Consider the following 22600-nt stretch of genomic DNA (forward strand, 5'->3'; position numbering starts at 1 on the left):
AAGACATCCGGTACTTGTTGCAGATCTGTTAAAAGGTTTAATACTGAAAATTACATATTAAATACAGTCACATAGGCAGCAGCAGTTTATTACGCATCAAGCCTCTTGTGTGTGAGGTGGCAGAGTGTGGTACTAGTTTCCAAGAAGCCAGAATTAAGTCAGGCGAGCTGTGACTGCTGTCTCTGCAGCACACATTAGTAATGGGATTGCCATCCCTTTCCCTCTCCAACAGCGCCCCCTGGGAGACCTGTGAACTAGAACCTTGTAGATCTGCCTGGACCTGAAGCCAAAGTGAGCGAGCGGTCCTTCTCTTTTGATAGGAGAATGGTCTCGCTTGACACCTGAACAGGAGCAGTGGTTAGAATTGAAACTACTTGCACGTGAAGGGATTGGAGATGTCAGTGCCCTGCCCTGAACTAAAGGGTGGAAGCAGCTTGTCACAGGTTCCTGTGCCCACTGGAGACACCTGGCGCTCAGGAAGATGCTTGCCAGGCTGGTCTCCAGCAGAAGCCACAAGCATGGCTCCTGACTACTGTTTCTGCTCTTGATAAAAGGAATCGATGATATCTTTGTACTTCTCCAGAACCGTGAGCCGTTTCAATTTCATGGTGGGTCCTAAAAGAAAAATTGGAAGAAATGAGTGTGGCCTGGGTTTGGTTCCATGAGAAGGTATCGTTTGGAAGAGAATGACTCCTGTAGGGTCATGTGTTTGAATAACTGGTTTCCCAGTTGGTGGAACTGTTTGGGAAGGATTAGGTTACACAGCCTTAGAGGAGGTGTATCAGTAGGGTGGGCTTGAAGTTTCAAAAGATTTCTTCCATTTTCTATCTCTGCTACTGTGGACTCAACTATCTGGAACTATAAGCCCATTGGACATTTTCTTTTATAGGTTGGCTTGGTCGTGGTGTTTTATCACAGAAATAGAAAAGTAACTTAGACAGATGTCATGTGAGATCCAGAAGTCAGGTACTAAGCCAGAGAAGCAGGATACACTGTACAGCCTCTAAGGCAAGAGTCCTTTAGCATTATCCCACATCAGCCCCTCTGTGTCACAGTGAACTAGGGTTAGTCTGCAGTCAGGTTACAGAGGACATGATGGGTGTCACTTCCAGGAGCAGAAGTGACTTGTTTCTCTCCATTACATAATGAAATACAGCCTTGACCTGTCCCCATTATGATCCTCCCTTGAATGAACATACCCTGTCTCAGAATACAGGGGGTATGGGACATCCAGAAACCTTTTCAGATACCATCTTAGAGTTTTATTGCTGTAAAGAGACACCATGACCAAGGCAACTCCTATAAAGGAAAACATGTAATTGGGGCTGGCTTACAGTTTCAGAAGTGTAACCCATTATCATCATGGTGGGGAGCATGGCAGAGTCCAGGCAGACATGGTGCTGGAGAAGGCCACACCTTCTAATAGTGCCACTCCCCATGGGCCATAAATTCAAACACGTGAATCTATGGAGGCCAAACCCATTCAAACCACAGATAACTAAGCTAAAAAATGCCCGAAGTCTTTCATAAAACTGTGTGGTATTTGCACAAAACCATGAAAATCCATATTCTTTAAGCCTTCTCTATACTACCCAGAATCTCAAATGCAGTATAAATGCTACATAAATAAACTAGCGTTTAGTAATAGTGAAAACGTTTGCATAGTCAGGTCTTCATGGCCTGTAATCCCAGCTCCTCAGGGGGCTGAGACAGGAGGATCACAAATTTGGGGCCTATCTGAGTTACACTGAGTTCAAGGCCAACCTGGGGAATTTAGTAAGATCTTTTCTCAAAATTTAAAAAGAGAACCAGGGAGATTGCTCAGTGATAGAGCTCTTGCCTGGTGTTCTGGAGGCCCCAAGAGTCAATTCCAGTACTGAGGAGAAAGGGGGAGTGGGGGGCTCTACACAGTCCCATGAATTTTCTAAGTTTTTGGTCTGATGTTGGTTAGATCCACAGGCGTGAGACCTGTGGTTGCAGAGTATCAGCTGCAAGTGATTGTAGCAATTGAACACAGTTTCTGTTGGGAGGACTCTCAGATCATTCCTTACAGGGTAGGCTAGCTGCCATGCTAGCATATGCAAGCAGCCTGTGGGGAACTGAAGCCTCTGGCCCCCGCCAAGCCAGTTCAAGTGATCAATTACATGAGTGTGCAGTCAGGTGCCTGCCACCTGGTCTGCTCTGACTAGCATTATGGGAAACTCCCAGTCTGGCCACTCAGATAAACTGCCCATGATTCTTGGCCCATCAAAATGAAGATAATGCTTATTGTCTTCTCGTTTGTTATTTAATTGGGACAAGGTCTTGTGTAGCCTAGGCTGGCCCCAAACTCACTATGTAGCAGAGGCTAGCCTTAAACTCCTGATCTTCCTACCTTCACCTCTTGAGTGCTGGGACAACAGGCACATCCTACCACACTAGACTCCACGTCTAATGTTTAAGTTTCTCCACTTGGGAGTAGCTATCTCATAACAATGGCTTATACACAAAGCTCCACGTGTTTTAGAGACAGTTCATAATGGTGGACTTGGCTTTAATGTGTTGGGATGCTTAAAGTTCCAGACAATATTATGATGTCTAAAATATTTTCCTCAAGTCACTTTTCTTAGCCTTTGTTTCTTCCTTTAATACAAGGGTGAAAGGGCTTCAACTTGAGGTCCTGGGTAACTTAAGGGTTTTTTGTACATAACTCAGCCCCTAACTAGAGACATTAAGGTTAGGGTCTTTATAAACTGCCTAAAGAAGACATCTTTGATTTGATTGCCCTTGCATTTAATTTGAACAAATCTGGTTATACATTTTTGGGTTTCAGACCCAGGACAAGCTGCTGCTGTGGTTATTTAACATATCAAAGTGAGGGCCTCCCAAGGACCCTCAGTCCCTACCTGTTATAGGGTATGGCTGGCATGCCCTCTACCCTTAACTTTCCAGCCCAGAGGCTGGACTTTCCCTCCTGCAGAGGCTCTTCTGGATTATACATAATCCAGACATTTTGCTCCTTGCTCTCTCTTGCGCACTCTCTCTCTCCCTCTCTCTCTCTCTCTCTCTCTTCCTCTTTCCCTCTTTCTTTCTCCCTTCTCCTCTCCCCCTCTCTTTCCCTCTTCCTCCCCCTCTCTAACCCCTCATGCTCCCCCTCCTGCATTTCTCTCTCCCTGCATGCTTGACACCCTCTCCCTACTGTCTCCATGGCAATTTCTCTGGCCCCATTCCTTGGAACAGGTGAACCTGCCCAAGAGCTACTCCTCCCCAAAACCTATTTTATATTTTTAATTTGGCTTGAATTGGCTTATTTCATCAGTGGAGAAAATCTATTAACACTCTCTCAGCACCTCCAATACATCAGAGCAGCGCTGCAGATAGCGTGGCTCCTTTCAGTGTGAGTGGATTTGAAAGCCTCACCAAGGAGCCATGTTCAGTGTTCTGTGCCATGAGCACCCGAGATGCCCCAGCTAGGAGACTCCTCTGGCCGGCCGGGTGAGGCTGCTGCACAACAGGCTTTTTCTGGGCTTGGACTGTGGTCCAGACAGTTCGGTCCTTTAACAGCCACAGCAGCAGCGGGGCTGTGATGTGTACCTGATGGGTGTGTGCACTGTAACTCAGCAGAGACGAGAGTCTCGTGGTCACAGCAGAGCTAAACACTCCGTGTCCATGCTGATAAGCTCTGGCACACTGGTAACACACTCATCGCTGTCGTCACAGGTTTCGGGAGCTCCCTCCCTCAGCACCAAAGCCCAGTGTTCTATGTATGTGAAATGACATGTATCTGCACATGACCAACACATGCTTTCCTGTGTGCTTCCAAGACATCTCTACATGATGTTTGAAACCAAAGACACTGTAAATACTTTGTGAGGAGTTACTCGCTATTACTTAAAGGATGGGGGCGGAGGGAGGAAACCAGCTGCATGTGTTCAGGACAGATGCACCTTTTCCTCTTAGTCATTCTAATCCAAGGTGGCCACATCCAGTGGATCTGGAGGTGCCTGCTTATATTTCAGGTTGATTAGAATCAGAGGTTTATGAACCCAGCACAGATGCTGTCCAAAACCCTATCTGACACCTTCTGCTAGCATGGCTACTTCCTAACAGACTCCTGCCTGTCACCACCACCATGGGCTTTGCCCTCCCATACAGCCCCAGGGACAGTGAAAAGGAAAACTTACCCAGTTCTCCACCTGAAATGGAGAAGTCACGTTGGAGAATGGCCCACTTCTGGATGTGGTAGGGCCGGGCTGCTGCGTTCGCGTTCACCCTCTGGATCCCTTCGTGAATGGCCTGGTACACAGCCTCGTCTCTCTGCCCCACGATCTCGGAGACGGTGCTGGCCTTGCTGCCCACCCGCTGGCAGAACTCCATAGCTTGCTCGGTCAGGCTGTCTGTAGGCTCAGACGTCTCTGGGTCCAGTGTGCACTGAAAAGAGGACGGATGAGGGTCCACCCCTCCCCCGCAGAGCCACGCTCTGGTCTGCGAGGATGTCACAGACAAGAAGATGGGAATTCTGTGGACTCGGTTTCAGAGTGATGCTTTTAAGGTGGGTGAGTCCCAGGAAGCAGAGGAAGGAACAGTGGACTGAGCCAGACTGTAGTTGATGACGTTAGCTTCTGTTCAACAAGGGACATCCCCCTGCCTGGCTGTGATGCTGGGGCCTGAGCATGTGACCAAAGGGCAGCCAGGCCTTTGCAAGCTGGGATGTACTGGTAAGTGGGAAGGATCATCCCAGGAGCCCAGTGTGGCAGAGGAATCTCCACCTTCATGGCACTGGCTGAATGGCGCCAGGATAAAGTTGTGCATACCAGACGTACCTCGGGCTACACCACAGACCACCCTCCCGCTACAGCTCCAGAGCTAGAGCCCACGACGCACCTTCAGGGTTAGCAGCATGGACAGGAACTTCCTCTGGTCCCCAATCAGCATGGCACTGCTGATGATGGGCAGCTCCATCTTCACGGCCTCCTCGATAGGCACTGGGGGCACGTTCTCCCCGCCCGCAGTGATGATTAATTCTGGGGAGGCAAGGTAGGCCCCCCGGCTGAACCATACTCCAAGACCACAGTCGGGAGAGGCCCGAGCAGTAAGTACAGAACTGGAAATGACCTCTTAGGAGCCAAGCAGCAGGGGCTGGCCCTCTGGCAGCCTTAGGGCTCAAGCTGCTCCTCCCATGGTGATCGTTAGCTTCTGCCTCTGTCCCCATCCAGCGTTTCTCCTCCTTGTTTTAACCTCCTGTTACTTTGAAGGTAGTCATCACACCCAGGTGACACAGCAGTTTAGGTTTGCAGAGAGGGAACTGAGGCCAGAGGTTTAGGGACTCACCCACTGCAACATGGTGCTAAGTAATAAACCTAAGGTTTACACCCAGTTCAGTTCTGGGCCCCAGCCCTTAACACCCTCCCTCCCCTGCTATGGGGTCCTTCCTTGTGCCTTCCATTCCCTAGGGGCAGACCTTTCCTCTCCTTTCCACATGGCCACACCCACTTGTTCTTCCAGGTAGGGCTCAGTTACCCCTTTTCTTTTTTTTTTTTTTAAGATTTATTTATTTATCTATTTATTTATTATATGTAAGTACACTGTAGCTGTCTTCAGACACTCTAGAAGAGGGCATCAGATCTTGTTACAGATAGTTGTGAGCCACCATGTGGTTTCTGGGATTTGAACTCAGGACCTCCGGAAGAGCAGTCAGTGCTCTTAACCTCTGAGCCATCTCTCCAGCCCCCCAGTGGCCTCTTTCAAGGAGCTTTTCTCAGCTCCCTAACCCGTTCCGACGGCTTCCTTCTGCGCTGTTCTCATGCATCTCTTTGCCTACCCAGAGCACATGTTCACTATTCATCCTGTCTCTGTGGGAGGCCAAGGCACACCACTCCTGGTTACAGGCTTCTGTTCTGAATGAGGATAGATTTCCAAGCTAGATAGCAATAAACTCAATAACACAAAACACAACATTTTTTCCAGTGAATTCTGTGCTGGGTGTGAGAGCAGCCGGATGTCAGGTTTCAAACTGGGGCAAGCAGCTGAGGTGCTTACTTAACCCATCCAAGTGCTTACTTAACCCATCTGTACTGGCTATTTTTGTGTCAACTTGACACAGCTGAGTTATCACAGAGAAAGGAGCTTCAGTTGAGGGAATGCCTCCATGAGATCCAATTGTAAGGCATTTTCTCAATTAGTGATCAAGGGGGAAAGGCCCCTTGTGGGTGGGACCATCCCTGGGCTGGTAGTCTTGGGTTCTATAAGAGAGTAGGCTGAGCAAGCCAGGATAGGCAAGCCAGTAAAGAACATCCCTCCATGGCCTCTGCATCAGCTCCTGCTTTCTGACCTGCTTGAGTTCCAGTCCTGACTTCCTTTGGTGATGAACAGCAGTATGGAAGTGTAAGCCGAATAAACCCTTTCCTCCCCAACTTGCTTCTTGGTCATGATGTTTGTGCAGGAATAGAAACCCTGACTAAAACAAATTGGTACCAGGAGTGGGGTATTCCTGTGACAACCTGACCATGTTTTGGGGAGGACTGTGGAAGGACTTTGGAACTTTGGGCTTGAAGATCCATTCGTTGTTAAGAGCTCTGTCAGATGTTGTGTAGGAGCTTGGAAGATAATGTTGAGAACAGTGCAGAAGATGGAGGTCTGGTTTGTGAAATTTCAGAGGGAAAATTAAAGACTCTTTTCAGGGCCATTGCTGTTTTGATTGTGAAGATTTTGTAGTTCTGGTTAGCTGGGGCTGAAGAATCAGCTGTGATTAACAAGATACCAGAACTACTAAAGCAAAAACTTTGCATTACTGGGACTATTGATGCTGGTTAGCTGGAGCTAAGAAATTAGCGGTGATTAAGAAGAGACCAGCATCGTTGAGGTGACATCTTCTGGGAAGTGTTTTCTGAAAGCACAAAGAGGCTGTGTTCCAGAGATAGGCAAGGTTGTACTCCTTCTGCAGCGGGACTTGGTAATGTGTAAGGGTCACCCAGGTGGTACTGGTTTTGAAGGCATGAAGGGGTCATGCAGAGCAGCTGAGGCTCAGCACTGTGAGAGGCCATGGAAGGCCATTGGTGAAGGTGCAGTCTCAGTTGTAATTGAAGGCCCAGGACTGAAGGGGTCATGCAGTGTTTTGGAGATGCCAGTACCATGAGATGACCACCAAGAGCAGCAGCAGCAGTGGAGTACAGGCATCTGGAGCCCAGAGGACGACGTGTGTGCTACAAAGGGCATGGCTGGAGAAGTGACCCAAGCCCTTGGAGGAGCCCAGAAGATCGTGAGTTGGATCCCAGACATTGGACAGTTGGAGATTGATTTTTGCTTTGATTGTGACTGTGCCCTGATATTTTTCCTCTTGAAGGAAGAAACTGTTTTAGTGGAGCCCACAGTTAAGAGACTTTTAACTGTAAAAAGGCTTTGGATTTTAAAAGAGATGGATATTTTAAAGAGATTGAAATTTTAAGAATATGTAAAGACTGTGGGACTTTTAAAGTTATTTAGATCTTGGGGATGAATAAGAATGTAAGGGTTGAGGCTTACTAGTGATGTGTTTGTGTGTCAAGTTGACAAGGGGTCAATTGTACTGGCTATTTTTGTGTCAACTTGACACAGCTGAGTTATCACAAAGAAAGGAGCTTCAGTTGAGGGAATGCCTCCATGAGATCCAACTGTAAGGCATTTTCTCAATTAGTGATCAAGGGGAAAGGCCCCTTGTGGGTGGGACCATCCCTGGGCTGGTAGTCTTGGGTTCTATAAGAGAGTAGGCTGAGCAAGCCAGGATAGGCAAGCCAGTAAAGAACATCCCTCCATGGCCTCTGCATCAGCTCCTGCTTTCTGACCTGCTTGAGTTCCAGTCCTGACTTCCTTTGGTGATGAACAGCAGTATGGAAGTGTAAGCCGAATAAACCCTTTCCTCCCCAACTTGTTTCTTGGTCATGATGTTTGTGCAGGAATAGAAACCCTGACTAAAACACCATCCAAGTGCTTACTTAACCCATCCAAGTGGTCCTGGACAGACCCTCCCTGCATCCCACAGTCCCTGTCCATTACAGGGCCCTCCTAGCTGGCATACACCACCCCTACCCTGTGCTTTCTGGCCAGGGGCTGGGCATGCTCTTCCCTATATAATCTGACCATTTTGGTCCCTGCTCTCTTGGTACCTCTGGGCCACCTGGCTGCTGTTCCTGGTTCATCTCTCCCCCCTCCCTCTTGCTTTCCCCCCTCTCCTCATATGGCACAGCTCAGTCTGGGTTTCTCCACTCTAGCTCTGCCCTCTCTCATATCTACAATAAACTATCTCCTGCAGGTACCCAGGAGCAAGCAGTCATCTCTCTCTCTCCATTCATTTGGTGCTGAAACCTGAGACCAGTCATGTCCTTTCATTCCTTTCATCCATCTTTCCTTCTTTCTTTCTTTCTTTCTTTCTTTCTTTCTTTCTTTCTTTCTTTCTTTCTTTCTTTCTTTCCCTTCCTCCCTCCCTCCCCCCCTCTCTCTCTTTACTTCCTTCCCTCCCTCCCTCCCTCCCTCTTTCCCTCCCTCCCTCCCTCTCTCTCTCTCTCTCTCTCTCTCTCTCTCTCTCTTTCTTTCTTTCTTTCTTTCTTTCTTTCTTTCTTTCTTTCTTTCTTTTTCTTTTTTTCCCATTCCGAGGAAGAGCCACCTCCCAGGACAAGATTCTGACAGATTTTCGTTCCTTGTAGACCCAAATACCCTGCATTTCCACAATCTGTAGCAGTGCGCTGCAAGCGAGGCACAGAGGAGCTCAAAAGTTTCACCTTCCCCCTAGCTCCAGCCAAACTGTGAACAAACCCATTACTTTTTAAGGAAAAAAAAGTAATGAGATAAAATTATATAAAATAAATTCACTAAATTTGAACTTTGACCCATTTGTGAGAGTGTCTCCTCTCTTGGTTATCTAATTCAAAAAGGTCACTGGCCACATTCTATGCCCAGGTCCAGCCTGATGTCAGGCCCAGAACAGAGCAAGGCAGTGCCTAGTTGTGACGAGTTCACAGAGCAGGAGCTGATGGGAACCGCAGGGTTACAGAGACAGGAAACTGTAGCCCCAGATGAGAAGCTTGTAGAGAGGTCTGACAGGCAGCGCCCAGGATGGGACAGAAGCACAGAGGCTTTGGTGACTGAGGGTGAATCAGAGTGGAGAAGGCTCAGGAGAGTCACACAAGGCCTCCCTTAAGTGGGAAGCCCCGGGTGCTCTACAGCAATGTTTTAGAATATTCAAGTGATGGAGGGCAAGCGAGTTATTGAGGGGATGAGCTGGGCAGAGGTGGAATGGAGTTCAAATGGTCAGGGTTTGTCTGGAACAGCAGAGGGCAGAGAAAAATTCCCAGAAATTCTGGGAACATGAAGAGGCAGCTCTAGCCTGGCTCATAATTCCTCTTACATGCCTCACTCTTGCCTTTCTCTGTCTGTCCCACCAACGCCTTCTATATGTGGACATGGTTAAAACCCTTTGGAAAACTAATGCGGAATGGAATTTCCTAAATCTAATCAAGAATGTCTGTAGCAAATCTATATAAAACATACTTAGCAATTAGGTAGGGAGGACAGGCCCTGGGATAGGCACGGCAGGGGAAAGTTCTCGCAGAGCAAGCCTGACGACCCAAGTTCAATTCCCCAGCCCGTGTGAAAAGCCCATGTGTAATCCAATGATCCCACAGTGAGATGGGCGGTAGAGGGAAGCATCGTCCAGAAGCTCATTGGTAGTTAGCCTAGAGTACTAGAGAGGTGAAGCAAAACCAAGAAGGTGGAAGGTGGAAACTGACTCCTGAGAGCTGCCCTCAGACCTCCACACATGGGGCATGGCTCTCATGCACTGGGGCATGCACATGCAAACAAATGGTTAAAAATTTAAGATGTTTTTTAAGACAGGCTATGCTTGGCACATGCCTTTAGTCCCAGCAGTCAATAATCCAGGGCAGGTGGGTCTCTCTCTCTGTGAGTTTGAGGCCAGCCTGGTCTATAAAGTGAGTCCCAGGACAGCCAGGGCTATACAGAGAAAAACAAAACAAAACAAAACAAAACAAAAAACAGTTGTTATTGTTGTTTTGTTTGTTCGTTCATTTGTTTTTAAATGTTGAAGATACTGCACTGAGATCAGAAAACAAAACAGGAATTGGCTCCACTACACACTGTTTTTCTTCTTTTTGTGGTTGGTGCTTGTGGTCAAACCTGGCCTATTACCATTTCTGTTCAACACTGTGAAAGAACAGGTTCTAACCTGAGCAAGAAGGCGTAGTCATGATAATGCCATATGCAGATGACATAATTTTGTCCATAGGACATTCAAAAGCACACACATGCTAGAACTTGCAGAGTGTTGGAGAGGCAGCTCAGCTCCTTGCACTCTGTGGGCAATGGCCTGGTTTCATTCCACAGAACTTCAAAAAAAATCAATAGCATCTATGCATGTGGCACAGAAACTGTGATCCAGGCACCCAGGAGGCTGAAGCAGGACTACTATGACTTATAGGGCAGCTTGGACTACCTACAAAACCCTGTTTAATAAGTGAGCAAGCAAAGACAACAGAACAAACACAAGACTCCAAGACAACCACTCTGTGAGCTCGTTAAGATCATTTGAAGCAGGGCCTGCTGGGTAATCCCAGCTATTTGGCAGGCCTAAGGCACGAGGATTCAAAATTCGAGACCAGCCTAGGCAACAGAGCATGACCCTGTCTCAAGCAAAAAGTACGTCTGGCCTATCCACCGGCCAGTGGTAGAAAGCTCGCCTAGCTGGCTCAAAGACCTATATTTAATCCTTAGAACAACAAACAAGTCATTTGACTCAAGACCAAGATATAAAAAACAAGTAATTACATTTTATATCTCAGGAATGAATAGTAAAAATTTAAATGCCATTATTGACCATAGCACATAAATAAAATTCTTAAAATGAATGGATGCAAAAACCCCACACTGAAAACTACAACACTAGTTCTGGAATGAAAAGTCAAAGACCTAAGTAAATGGAGGGGGGATGTTAGGGGGGGAGAAACTGTACTTAGGAATTGACAGACTTAACTTTGAAGGATGTACAACCTCACAAGACTGATCTATAGACTCAGCGAGATGAAAACCACCATGTAAGCCATCCTATTGCAGACACCAATACAGTGAGTCTAAATTCAAACGGGAATGCAAATGAAAGGAACGTCCAAGGTACCATGGAGGGGATGATCAGGCCACAGAATCCACAGAACCAGACACCAGCCCAGTCTAAAGCTACTCAAGGGGATACTGGTGCCTTGGGACAGAACAGTCTCAACGTTGACCGTATAGGACCACGAGAAAGGGTGTCTTTTTGGTGGGCAGCACTGCTGTGTTTTTTGAAGAAACGGGGTATCTGGATTCTTACCTTTCACCATACCATCTAAACAATACCTTCCTAAATGCTGTGACCCTTTAATACATGTTGTAGTGACTCCTGACCATAAATTACTTCCATTGTTACTTCGTAGATGTAATTTTGTTATATAAGGTACATAGATGTAATTATGTAATAAATCATAATTTAAATACCTCATATGCAGGATATTGGGACTCCAGTGAAAGGGTGGTCCTGACCCCCAAGTTGAGAACCCACTGACCTAAAAACAGGGCCTTTCCTCTCAGGGCTGGAACGCAGGCTTCTTCGTTTGTCATTATAAAAGTGAACACTAGGTGGTGGAAGAGAGCACAGTTCCCCTAGCAGCTGCCTTCTGCTCTAGAGCCTGAGTTTTACTGCTGGGCTTACTGACTAGTACAGCCCAATCCGTGGGACCGGGACCTTCTGCATTTCCGAAGGACCAGAACCTCCTTTGGCTGGAACTAGGTTGAGCAGTACCTCTGGCTATGTAAGTTCCAGAAAGGAAGTGGCACTGCCTCCTGGGGGCTGTTATCTCGGTGACCCTGAACTAGTTATCTAATCTCTCCGATCATCCTTGTTTATTTGTGACAGTACTTGCCCTGAGCTGATACTGATAGAGACATGTAGCACTCAGTGAAGGCTCAGGGTGCAGCACCGATGAACCGTGTTGGAATCAGGACTTACTTCTGCACCGATTGCTCCTCTAGTTCCCATGTGCCCCGGGACAGGGATGCTCACCTTTGAGGCGCCCGGTGATGTAGAGGAAGCCGTCAGCATCCAGGCGGCCCATGTCACCTGTATGCAGCCAGCCTTCCGAATCAATGGCCTCACAGGTTTTGTCCTCCATGTTCAGATAACCCATGAAGATAGTGCGGCCCCACAGGCAGATCTCACCGATGCCATCTTCATCCTGATTCACCAGCTTCACCCGGCAGCCGGGTACCACCCTGCCGGAGCTGGTGATAAAAGAGAGGAGGCCAGGTAAAGTCCTGAGTCAGCTCCTGAGTCTGCAAAGTCTTCACTGGTGGTTGGGGGTCCCCCCTCTCAGGATTGCTTTTCCCCGCCCTTCCTTTCTGAGTCCCGATCACTCTGGGCCCCACTCGCTCCAGTCCCTGCTCAATCCGGACCCCACCCATAGGTTTTTTTTTATTTGTTTCTCAATACAGATGGTTGTGAGCCACCATGTGGTTGCTGGGATTTGAACTCATGACTTCTGGAAGAGCAGTCAGTGCTCTTAATCACTGAGCCATCTCTCCAGCCCTCAGAACTGCTTTTTAAGACTTAAAAATAATTATATGTGTGCTCATGCATGCACACAGACACATGCAGCATCCAAAGGAGAACACTGGATTCCCTGGATCTAGAAATCCATGCAGTTAAAGAACAACCAAATATGGGTTCTGGGGATGGAACTAGAAACTCTGCGAGGGCAGTACATGCTCTTAACTGCTTAGCTATTTCTCCAGGCCGTCTTTTTCAGATTTTGGTACTACTACATATTATTATTTTAGTATCACTACTACTGCTACTACTACTACTATTATTGTTAGCATTATTATTTGTTTTGGTGTGTAAATATGCATGTGTATATGTTTGCTTGTATTATGCACACAAGTGTATGCAAGTGCACTCATGTGTGTGTGTTACTCCCACGTTTGGTGCTGCTCATGTGTGTGTGCATGTCGCTGTGGCAAAGACTGCCCCTCTAGATGTATCAGGACAAGCAAGGGGCCCAAGATGGCAGTTGACACTTGAGGCGAGGGATTCAGTGTGAAGGGGAGAGCGAGAGGAACACGTTCCCCAAGGCACCAAAGGGTGTCATCAAGGACATCTGAGCCCTCGGTGTGTCCCAACTTCAAGCCTTACCTGTAAAGCCGATAGTTGTAGGGGCTGGACATGAAGTGGGGGCCTGTGCTCTCACTGAGGCCATAGCCTGCATACAGGCGGATGTTGAGGCCCAGGAAGAAGCGCTGCGTCTCTGCTGTCATCGGAGCTGCTCCATAGAAGTTTTTCTGACACTTGGCAAAGCCCAGAGCCTGGCGGACCCTGGCTAACACTAGGTAATCCGCCAGTCTGCTGGTGAAGGGCTTCAGGTCACTGTGAGAGGGGCGTGGAGAAGAATGATCCACAGGAGGAAGAACAAAGACACTCTCGTGAGTATGCACCCAGCATGGCCGTCCAAGCTGTCCGTTTGGATGAATTGTTGTTCACGCTGAACCCTTTGTAAACATTTTGGATATTGGCCTTGTATGTAACATGAATTTGTGCAAATGTGAGTGCTCCTGATTGCATGTGGATATGTCATGAATCATGAAGTCAAACAAGCTGAGCCATCTCTCCAGACCCCTTTTTATTTATTTATTATGAGACAGTCTCATGAATTTACTTGGGCCTTGAACTTGCTCCATAGCATAAGCAGACAGACCTTAACTCTTGATTCTCCGGCCTCAGCCTCCTGAATGCTGGGATTACAAAGCAACACTCCCATGGTCACTTTTCATGTGTGTTAATGAAGCTATAGATGAACAGATATGTCCACCTCTCTCAGAGAGCTGGCACTACTATATTAGAACACCCTCCCCCATCCCTCCCCTCTTTGAAGTCACAGGTTCCGAGCCTAGAGCTTTGAGCTTGTAGGCAAGTGCTCTAACTCCAAGCTGAATCTTCGACTTGAAAGGCATTTTTATGTTGAAACGAGGCCAGATCACTACTGTGGATATCTGCGCAGCACCGTGTGGGAACTTGGAAAGGAGTCGTGAGCTGGATGTGACGGTCTATACCTATAATTCCAACACTTGGAAGGCCGTGGAAGGAGGAGCCAGATCCTTAAAGTAGCCCGGGCTACACATTAAGACTGTCTCAGAAAATAAAAAGTAGTGATAATAGGCACTCAGAAGGGACTGGAGAGAGGTCTGAGGAGTCCAATGGGCTGCTGGGAAAGCTGGAATGGCTGAGCCTGTGTCACTGAAGCCCCTTGTGCTGGTTTGAATAGGAATGGCCCCTGTTGGGCTGGAGAGATGGCTCAGCGGTTAAGAGCACTGACTGCCCTTCCAGAGGTCCTGAGTTCAATTCCCAGCAACCACATGGTAGCTCACAACCATCTGTAATGAGATCTGATGCCTTCTTCTGGTGTGTTTGAAGACAGCTACAGTGTACATGTATAAATAAAAATAAATACATAATACTTAAAAAAAAAAAAGAGTGACCCCTGTTGACTCATATGTGTGAATGCTTGGTGCATAGGAAGTGACAGTATTAGGAGGTGTGGCCTTGTTGGAGAAAATGTGTCACTGGAGGCTGGCTTTGAGGTTTCCAACGTTCAAGCCAGGCCTAATGTGGCAGTCTCCTTCCAGTGCCTGCAGATCCAGATGGAGACCTCTCAGCTCCTTCTCCAGCACCATGTCTGCCTGCACGCTGCCATGCTTCCCGCCATGATGATAACAGTCTAAACTTCTTTTTATACTTTTTTTTTTTTGTTTTTTGAGACAGGGTTTCTCTGTGTAGTCTTGGCTGTCCTGGAACTCACTCTGTAGACCAGGCTGGTCTCAAAATCAGAAATCTGCCTGCCTCTGCCTCTGCCTCCCAAGTGCTGGGATTAAAGGGATTAAACGCCTGGCTCAGTCTAAACTTCTTAAACTGTAAGTCAGCCCCAGTTAAATGTTTTCCTTTATAAAAGTGGCTGTGGTCACAGTGATTCTTTGCAGCAATAGAGGTCTTAACAAAGATAACCCTTCTAAAGCCACTACTGAGGGCAAGCAGCTGGCAAGAGCTATCTATCCTTAGTAAGATGAATTACACAGAAGAAGCAAATAAGTCCTCCCAGACAAAGCCCCTGAATGCCAGCTGTCCCCATTGTGTCTGCAATGGTATCACAGTACAAGCCCAGTTGTAAACAGGCTACAGTACAAGGTCTCCTCAGACTGAAGTCTTTTAGAACCAGGATACCTATCAGATTCTTGCTAGTTCTGTGTGTGAACTAGCCCTGTGCCTCCCCAGGCCTCCTGCCACCAACTTACTTGCTAGGGCAGGTAAGGTTCTGTTCCAAGGTGACTGACATGGCCCACAGCAGCATCTTGCGGCGGATGAAGCCAGACTGAGCGGCCACCTCCTGGATCCTTTCCATGATCTTCTCCCACACACGTGGCACTCCCATGTGGGATGTGGGCTCCACCTCCCGAAGTGTGTTCACCAGGGTCCCCTGCTCAAGGCCAGAGAGAAGCAGAGGTGGTACCAGGCCTGGAGACACAGCCTCTCAGTATAATTGTTAATGCTACACACAGATGCTCCTGTGGGCCTGTACATTCGTACTTGTGTCCAGTTTGTGTGCATGCCAGTGGCTGTGGTTCAACTGCTGCATCCCCACATCTGCTAACAGAACTTTGGCGTCCTTTGCCAACCACTGTAGCCTGATGCTTGAGAAACATCTTGATCCCTCAGACCTTTCTGCATTTGTCTAACTCAAACATGATAACCTCATTTTGCCAGGTATAGTGGTATATGTTTGCAATTTCAGCACTTAGGAGGCAGAAGCAGGAGGATGGTGAATTTGAGGCCCAGGCTGGGCACATATCAAGTTCAAAGCCAGCCTGAGCCATCTAATGAGAGCCCATCTCAAGATAAACAAACAAACAAATGAAAACAAGGGCCAGCAGGATAGTTCAGTGGGTAAGAGGGGACTATGGCCAAGCCTGACAACATGAGTTCATTCTCAGAAGCCACAAGGTGAAAGGACACACTTGACCCCTGACAGTTGTCCTCTGACCTCTACACTGTGCACTATAAACACATAAGACCTCTGCTGTATTCCATACGAATAAGAAAATAAACAAACAAACAAACAAACAAACAAATAAATAAATAAATAAAGGATGCAGTGCTTCACACCTTTAATCCCAGTACATGGGAGACAGAGACAGAGGCAGGTGGATATCTATGAGTTTAAGACCAGCCTGGTCTACAGAGTAAGTTCTAGGACAGCCAGCTAACCAATCTCTCTCTTCTCTCCTCTACACACACACACACACATACACACACACACACACACACACACACCCTTGCCTCAAAAACAAATAAATGTAATTTTAAAATTATTTAAAAGCAACACAAAGGGGCTCAGATAATGGCTCAGTCAAGAAAGCATGGGAACCCGAATTCAGCACCCACCCAAAGAGACAGTCACTGCACATGTGCCTGAAACGCCATGTTGGAGAGTAGAGCCCAGGGATTCAATAACTGAAAAATATGCCCCAAATAGGGAACTCTGGGCTCAATAGGGAGCCTTGCCTCATATAAACATCCTACATTCAGATAATGAGACACTATCATTCCATTGTTGAGAAAAATGAACTCATGAAGTTGGAAGGCAAAGGGATGGAACTAGAAAAGATCATACTGAGGGTGGTAACCCAGACCCAGAAAGACAAACGTCACGTGCTCTCTCCCATTGGAGGCTCGTGGCTCCAAGTCTTCAGATGTGAGCATACAGCCTGCAGTTACTACAGAAGGCAGGAGAGTAAAGCAGGATCATTGCCAGGACAGGGGGACAGAGAGCACAGAGAGAGAATAAGAGGGCACAAGTTAGCTGATAGCAGAGATGGGAAGGGGGGCTCTTCAGGGAAGTGGAAGGGAGGTACACACAGAAGATGAGTCAAATAACAGTAAGGACGCCTGAAAGGCCACAAGGAATCATACCATTAAAGGAAACCCACAACGCACAATTCCCCGTATGAATAAACATGTATAGTTATAATAAACTTTCCTCATCTGAATTGACAGTGCTCCATCTAAGAGCCAAAGACAATCTAACAAAACCCCCATCTTTTGCGCTATTAGCCAGGGCTGTCTAATAGACTCCTCAAACACAGCCTATTGCTATTGCCCTTGACTGACCTCCACCCCGAAATAGAAAGTAAATCCCCATTGCTGAAGACACCTCAACCTCAGAAAGAGGGCTCAGAAGCCCCTGAACTGGAACTAACCTGAATGCCCCCTCCCCGAGGGCCAGCTTTCGTGGTATCAAAGGCACCAATGCAAGCTTCCAAAGGAGGGAAGCAAAGCAACAGGCCCCACCCAGCCGTGCTGCCTAGGAACCATCTCTGCAGTCATCACAGCATCATAACACTGAGGTTCAGGAGAATCTTGTATCCTTTGATGGTAACCAAAAGCTCTATAACCGACTTAGAGCCATGTACAGGGGGTAAAACATGCTTGATCCTGGAAACCTAGCTAACTCCTCAGTATGAGTAGTGCTATCTATTAGAGGAGAGGCTGTGGCCCCTAAAGTACTAAAGCAGCATAATCCCTAACAGCAATCTACTAACATTCATCCTTATACCCATAGATAGGTGTATTTATTAAAAAATAAATGTAGCCAGGCGGTGGTGGTGCACACCTTTAATCCCAGCACTTGGGAGGCAGAGGCAGGTGGATTTCTGAGTCTGAGGTCAGCCTGGTCTACAAAGTGAGTTCCAGGACAGCCAGGGCTATACAGAGAAACCCTGTCTTGAAAAAAGAAAAAAATAATAAATGGAAAAAACCCTCATTTAAAAAACATTAATTGTAAGATTTAGAAAGATGGTTCTGTGGTTTACAATGCTTGTTGCTCTTACAAAGGAGCCAGGTTCAGTTCTCAGCAGCCACATGGCAGCTCACAAGTCCTAGCTATGACTCCAGTTCTAGCAGATCCAATGACCTCGTCTGTCTTCTGCTCTCTGAGGGTACCAGGCACATGGGTGTACACATATATGCATGCAGGAAAAAATTCATACACATAAAGTAAATATTTTTAAAAATATATCAGTAAAATATATCTGTAAGGTTGAATTTAAAATGATCAAAACTAATTTCACTTGATTTATTACAGAGAGTAGGGAGCCTGTCTCAAAAAAAGAAGACAGACGAGGTTGGAGAGATGACTCAGCCGTTAAGAGTACATGCTGCTCCTCCAGAGGACCAGAGTTCAGTTTTCCCACCCACCCACCAGGAGTCCCACAACTACCTGCCACTCCAGCCCCAGGGATCCTGTGTCCTCTCTGGTCTCCATTTATGTCATGCAAACATAAATTAAGTATTTATTTAATCTTTAATTTTTGTAATTTAAAGATGGAGAATTATAGAAGAAAGCAGCCTCTGTTGACTTCTAGCCTTCACATGGCTTGCACGCAGGTGAGCACATGAACACATAACACACACACACACACCACCACCACCAACAACAACAACAACAGCCAAACAAGTACATTCGGCCTCCTCCTTCCCCAGCAGAGTTTGTTTTAGAAATAAACATAAGACTGTCCAGGTACCAAGGCACTATGTTGGAGGATGACAGCTAAGTGGTTTCTGGGAACCTTTCCTCATGGTTAGAATAAAGATGCAAAGAGTAGATATATTTTATGAGATGGGGTACAGGGAGCTATGCCTACCCTCTGATCATCTCGTGGTCATACTCTGAGGAAGCAGTAGCTTTATAGTGTTTGGGACTGAAGAAGGCAGTTTATAAGACTTTCCCTAATTGTTCAGTCATCTAAGTCAGGGTGTGCAAATAGCTGCTGAAGCAGTGGTGGCACATGCCTTTAGTCCCAGCACTTGGGAGGCAGAGGCAGGGGATTTCTGAGTTCGAGGCCAGCCTGGTCTACAGAGTGAGTTCCAGGACAGCTACACAGAGAAACCCTGTCTCGAAAAACTGGAAAAATAAAAAAAAAAATAAAGTAAAAGAATTCTGAGCACTATGTGCACTGGAGTCAGCAACCAATGGATGCACACAGGGACCATAGATGCAAACACACACTTGGGTGTGCCCTCGCTCACACAGGGCAGGAAGTCAGGAAGACAGACTGACCTTTAGGGCATCCGGATCTGCAAAGCAGACCTGGGCTCCCCACTGGATGCCTGTCCACAGGTCGTAGATCTGGGCAGCGATGTGGCTGAGAGGCAAGTAGCTGACCACTACCTCCTGCTGCACTTCTGCTGGCTGGATGTCCCCAGCCTGACTGCCGTACCGTGCTGTCCATGTGATCTGAGGGGAAGGAAAATGGCCCCAGCAGGTCCACACCCAGTCCTTGAAGTATGTAGAGTGAGGTCTCCTTAGGGGCTTAAGCTACCTCTTAACAGGTTCTCAGAGTAGGTAGGTGCCCTCACGGGCATTTCCACAGGCTCTGGAGACTTCCAGGGACAGGCTTCCCATCTGTTCCCTTCCCTTTTCCCTCTATAGTGCTCTGTCTATACCACAAAGGGGTGGACGTTCCAACTCATCTAGCCCCTTAAACTTAGCAGCCAGAGAGGCTTCCCCAAGAGGCTACTGAGGCAGGACCACAATCCAGAGTCCCCCCATCCCACCCATCCATATGGGTATCTGTCTACAGGACCACAGCCCAGAGTCCACCCATCCCACCCATCCATCTGGGTGTCTGTCCTACATTGTCTTGACTCAGCATCACACCCTTGGGGTTTCCTGTGGTGCCCGATGTGTAGACGAGCACACAGCACTGGTTGGGCTGCTGGGTATCGATGATGGCGTCTAGGGCCTCCTCAGGCACTTCTTGCCCCAGTTCAATGAGTTCCTCCATCTGTGGCAGGGTAGGGCATAGAAGTCAGTCTGGGATAGCTGGGTAGCATAGACAGACCCCACTCATCACTCAGGGCCCGCTATTCATACCGTGTACACATTAGCCATCTTCTTTGGAGGGGGTTCTTGGTATATCACCACTGCCTTTAGATGTGGCAAGTCTTTCCAGATCTGCATTGATGGGAAAACAAATTTGGTTTTAGCAAGAAAATGGTCACATCTGGGAAAGAGCCTCATCCTATGTTAGTTTGTGACAAAGTTCTCCTGTTTCTGACCCTTGACTCCAGTGGGACATCTCTGTCCAGCATTCCCCATTATGGGAAGTTGGGTACAGTGACAGTGGGGCTCTAGTGCCTGGTTGAACAAGTCACACAGTAGAATATTAGGTTAGTGAGGATGACAAAGAGACAGAGGTACAAAGGGAATTCTAAAGTGCAATACAGAATGGCTCGTAGGAAGTATTGCTAAGTGAGTAAGACACTGTTCTTGTAGCACAGTATCTTCACCTGAGAAAGGAATACAATGTGAGCACATGTGAATAATGCATGCATGTGTGCATACTCTCGCACACATGATACACATACACACACACTTATGCACACATGACACACACACACTTGTGCACACATGACACACACACACTTGTGCACACATGACACACACACACTTGTGCACACATCACACACACACTTGTGCACACATCACACACACACACACACTTAAGCAAGAGGCATTTGCTTATGTTTGCCACAAGGGACTCAGGATGTTTAAAGCCAATTACACTGACTTTCTACAGGCAAAGAGAGAGAGCAAGCATAGGAACAAAGGGAAGGGAAAGTTTAAGTGTAACATATAATTTTGACATTGGGATCAAGTGAATATTGTAATTATTTAACAAATTCATTCATGTGGAAAAGAGAAACGATGATTCTTCAGTACTTGGGAGCAATCTGAAAGGAGTGAATTCCACAGTCAAGAGTGGAGCCTGTGCCTGTGATCTCAGCACTCTGGAGGCACAGGAGGACCACGATAACTGATGTGAAACTGATGATACAGGGATTGTCTGTTAGCATTTCTTCTAGGCTCCGCCCAACAGCTACCTAGCCAGGTAGGAGCCTGGCTTGCTATAAAAGGACTGTTTGGCTCCCTTACCCCTCTGGCCTTACACTCTCATCCCTGTCTTTCTCTCCCCCCACGCACCCCCATGTCTCTCCACATGTTCCCAGCCAGCCTCTTCCCTTCTTTCTCTCTCCTCTCTCTTTCTGTCCCTCTCTGTCCTCTTTCTTTCCCACATTCCTTCTCACAGCCCCTCCCCCCCACCCCCACTTCTCAGGCCCTCAAATAAACTTCATTTTATACCAGACCTGTCATATGGCTGGTACCTTGGGGTGGGGGTGGGGGATGCGTCAGCACAGGGCCACTAAGGCGCCCCTTCCCACCACATCATGCCACTGCGTTACAAAACATAGCAGTCTCTGCTTTCATTTCTTTGAGAATTTTCATAACACAAATTGTGTTTTAAACGTAAGGCAGGCATTTTACTGAGGTCCTAGAGGTCCTTCAACTTCTTCAGCTGTAAGATAGAAATGGTTTGTTTCCCTGACAGAAGCTTGTGGGCGGCTTTTTAAGCTGTCCAGCTTCCCCCCCCCCCAGATCCAGATATAAGCATGGGAGGGGTCAAGAGGCGGCATACCACTGGCCACAGGGCCTCGAGTGGTTTTCCTTCTTGTGAGGGCTCAACGAAACCACTGAACTAGGCCATTACATGGGTGGGGTGGAGGTTTGTTGTAAATATGAAACTGTCTCATGGCTGTCGGGTGGGGGAGAGAGAAACCAGAGGCATTTCGGGGAGTCCAAAGCTGCCATGGCTACCTGGGGGAGGGGGGCAGGTGTGTTTGCCAGTTTTAAAGAGAACAGTGTGACAGTGGAAGAGAGGGAGAAGAATCTGAAGTAGCCTGGAAATTTAGGTCAGAGGGAAGAGGAAGCATGCAGGCTGGAAGAGCCGAATGGATTTCACATACATCACAGGTAATGCTAATGTTAATATGGAGGAGAGAGCCTGGAGGTTAGCTTGGAGCTTTGATATGTGCTATATGTATATGTTAACAGGGAGCTAGATGTCCCAGTTGCCAGAGGCAGGGAAGGGAAGGCTCTTCCTGCCAGGCAGGTTCCTGAGGATTGCTGAGTATCGACTTCTATCTGCCTGCCAGCGATCCTTCTCAGTCTAGCCCGAGCTGAGCTGTTGGTTAGGACATTGTGAATGGCACTGCCATTTCAGGGGATGGGACTTAACCATTCTCCGCTGCCCTCTGTGCATGCGTGTGCACCCCACAAGTGTGCCATGCCACAGGTTGACAGCAGATGTCTTCCCTCAACCACTCTCTGACCTTTTTATCTGAGGCCTTTCAGTAAGCTTGGCCAATGAGCTGCAGGGATCTGTTTTCTTCCTTCTCTTGCACCCGTGGTTACAGGCACTTGCTGCTGTGTCTGGCTTTTCATGTGTGTGTTGATGATGTAAACTCAGGGTCTCATGCACACCTGGAAGATGCTTTACTCACTGACCGAGCAATCTCCCTGGCCACGCTGGATTGGGTCTTTTAAAACGCCATCCCTCTCTTGAGATTACAATTACATCATTTGCCCTATCCCCTTTCCTCTCACCAAACACTCCCAGAGACCCTAGCTCTCGTTCAAATTCATGACCTCTCTTTTCA

General features: G+C 47.5%; 1 protein-coding gene across 1 annotated transcript in view; it reads right to left on the minus strand.

The window, feature by feature from the left end:
- Acsbg1 (acyl-CoA synthetase bubblegum family member 1) overlaps positions 1-22600 on the minus strand; it is a 59758-nt gene continuing 37158 nt past the window's right edge. The window contains exons 6-14 of the mRNA XM_021171826.2: positions 19977-20057; positions 19738-19887; positions 19161-19337; positions 15340-15521; positions 13190-13420; positions 12062-12279; positions 4864-5003; positions 4164-4410; positions 1-615 (exon numbers count right to left, since the gene is read on the minus strand). Of these exons, the coding sequence (XP_021027485.2) occupies positions 530-615; positions 4164-4410; positions 4864-5003; positions 12062-12279; positions 13190-13420; positions 15340-15521; positions 19161-19337; positions 19738-19887; positions 19977-20057 (1512 nt within the window). The 3' untranslated portion in view covers positions 1-529. The remainder of the gene's footprint in view (positions 616-4163; positions 4411-4863; positions 5004-12061; positions 12280-13189; positions 13421-15339; positions 15522-19160; positions 19338-19737; positions 19888-19976; positions 20058-22600) is intronic.

The sequence above is a fragment of the Mus caroli genome, unplaced genomic scaffold, assembly GCF_978045245.1.
Source record: "Mus caroli unplaced genomic scaffold, Mus_caroli_1 scaffold_11, whole genome shotgun sequence".
Lineage (NCBI taxonomy): Eukaryota > Metazoa > Chordata > Mammalia > Rodentia > Muridae > Mus > Mus caroli.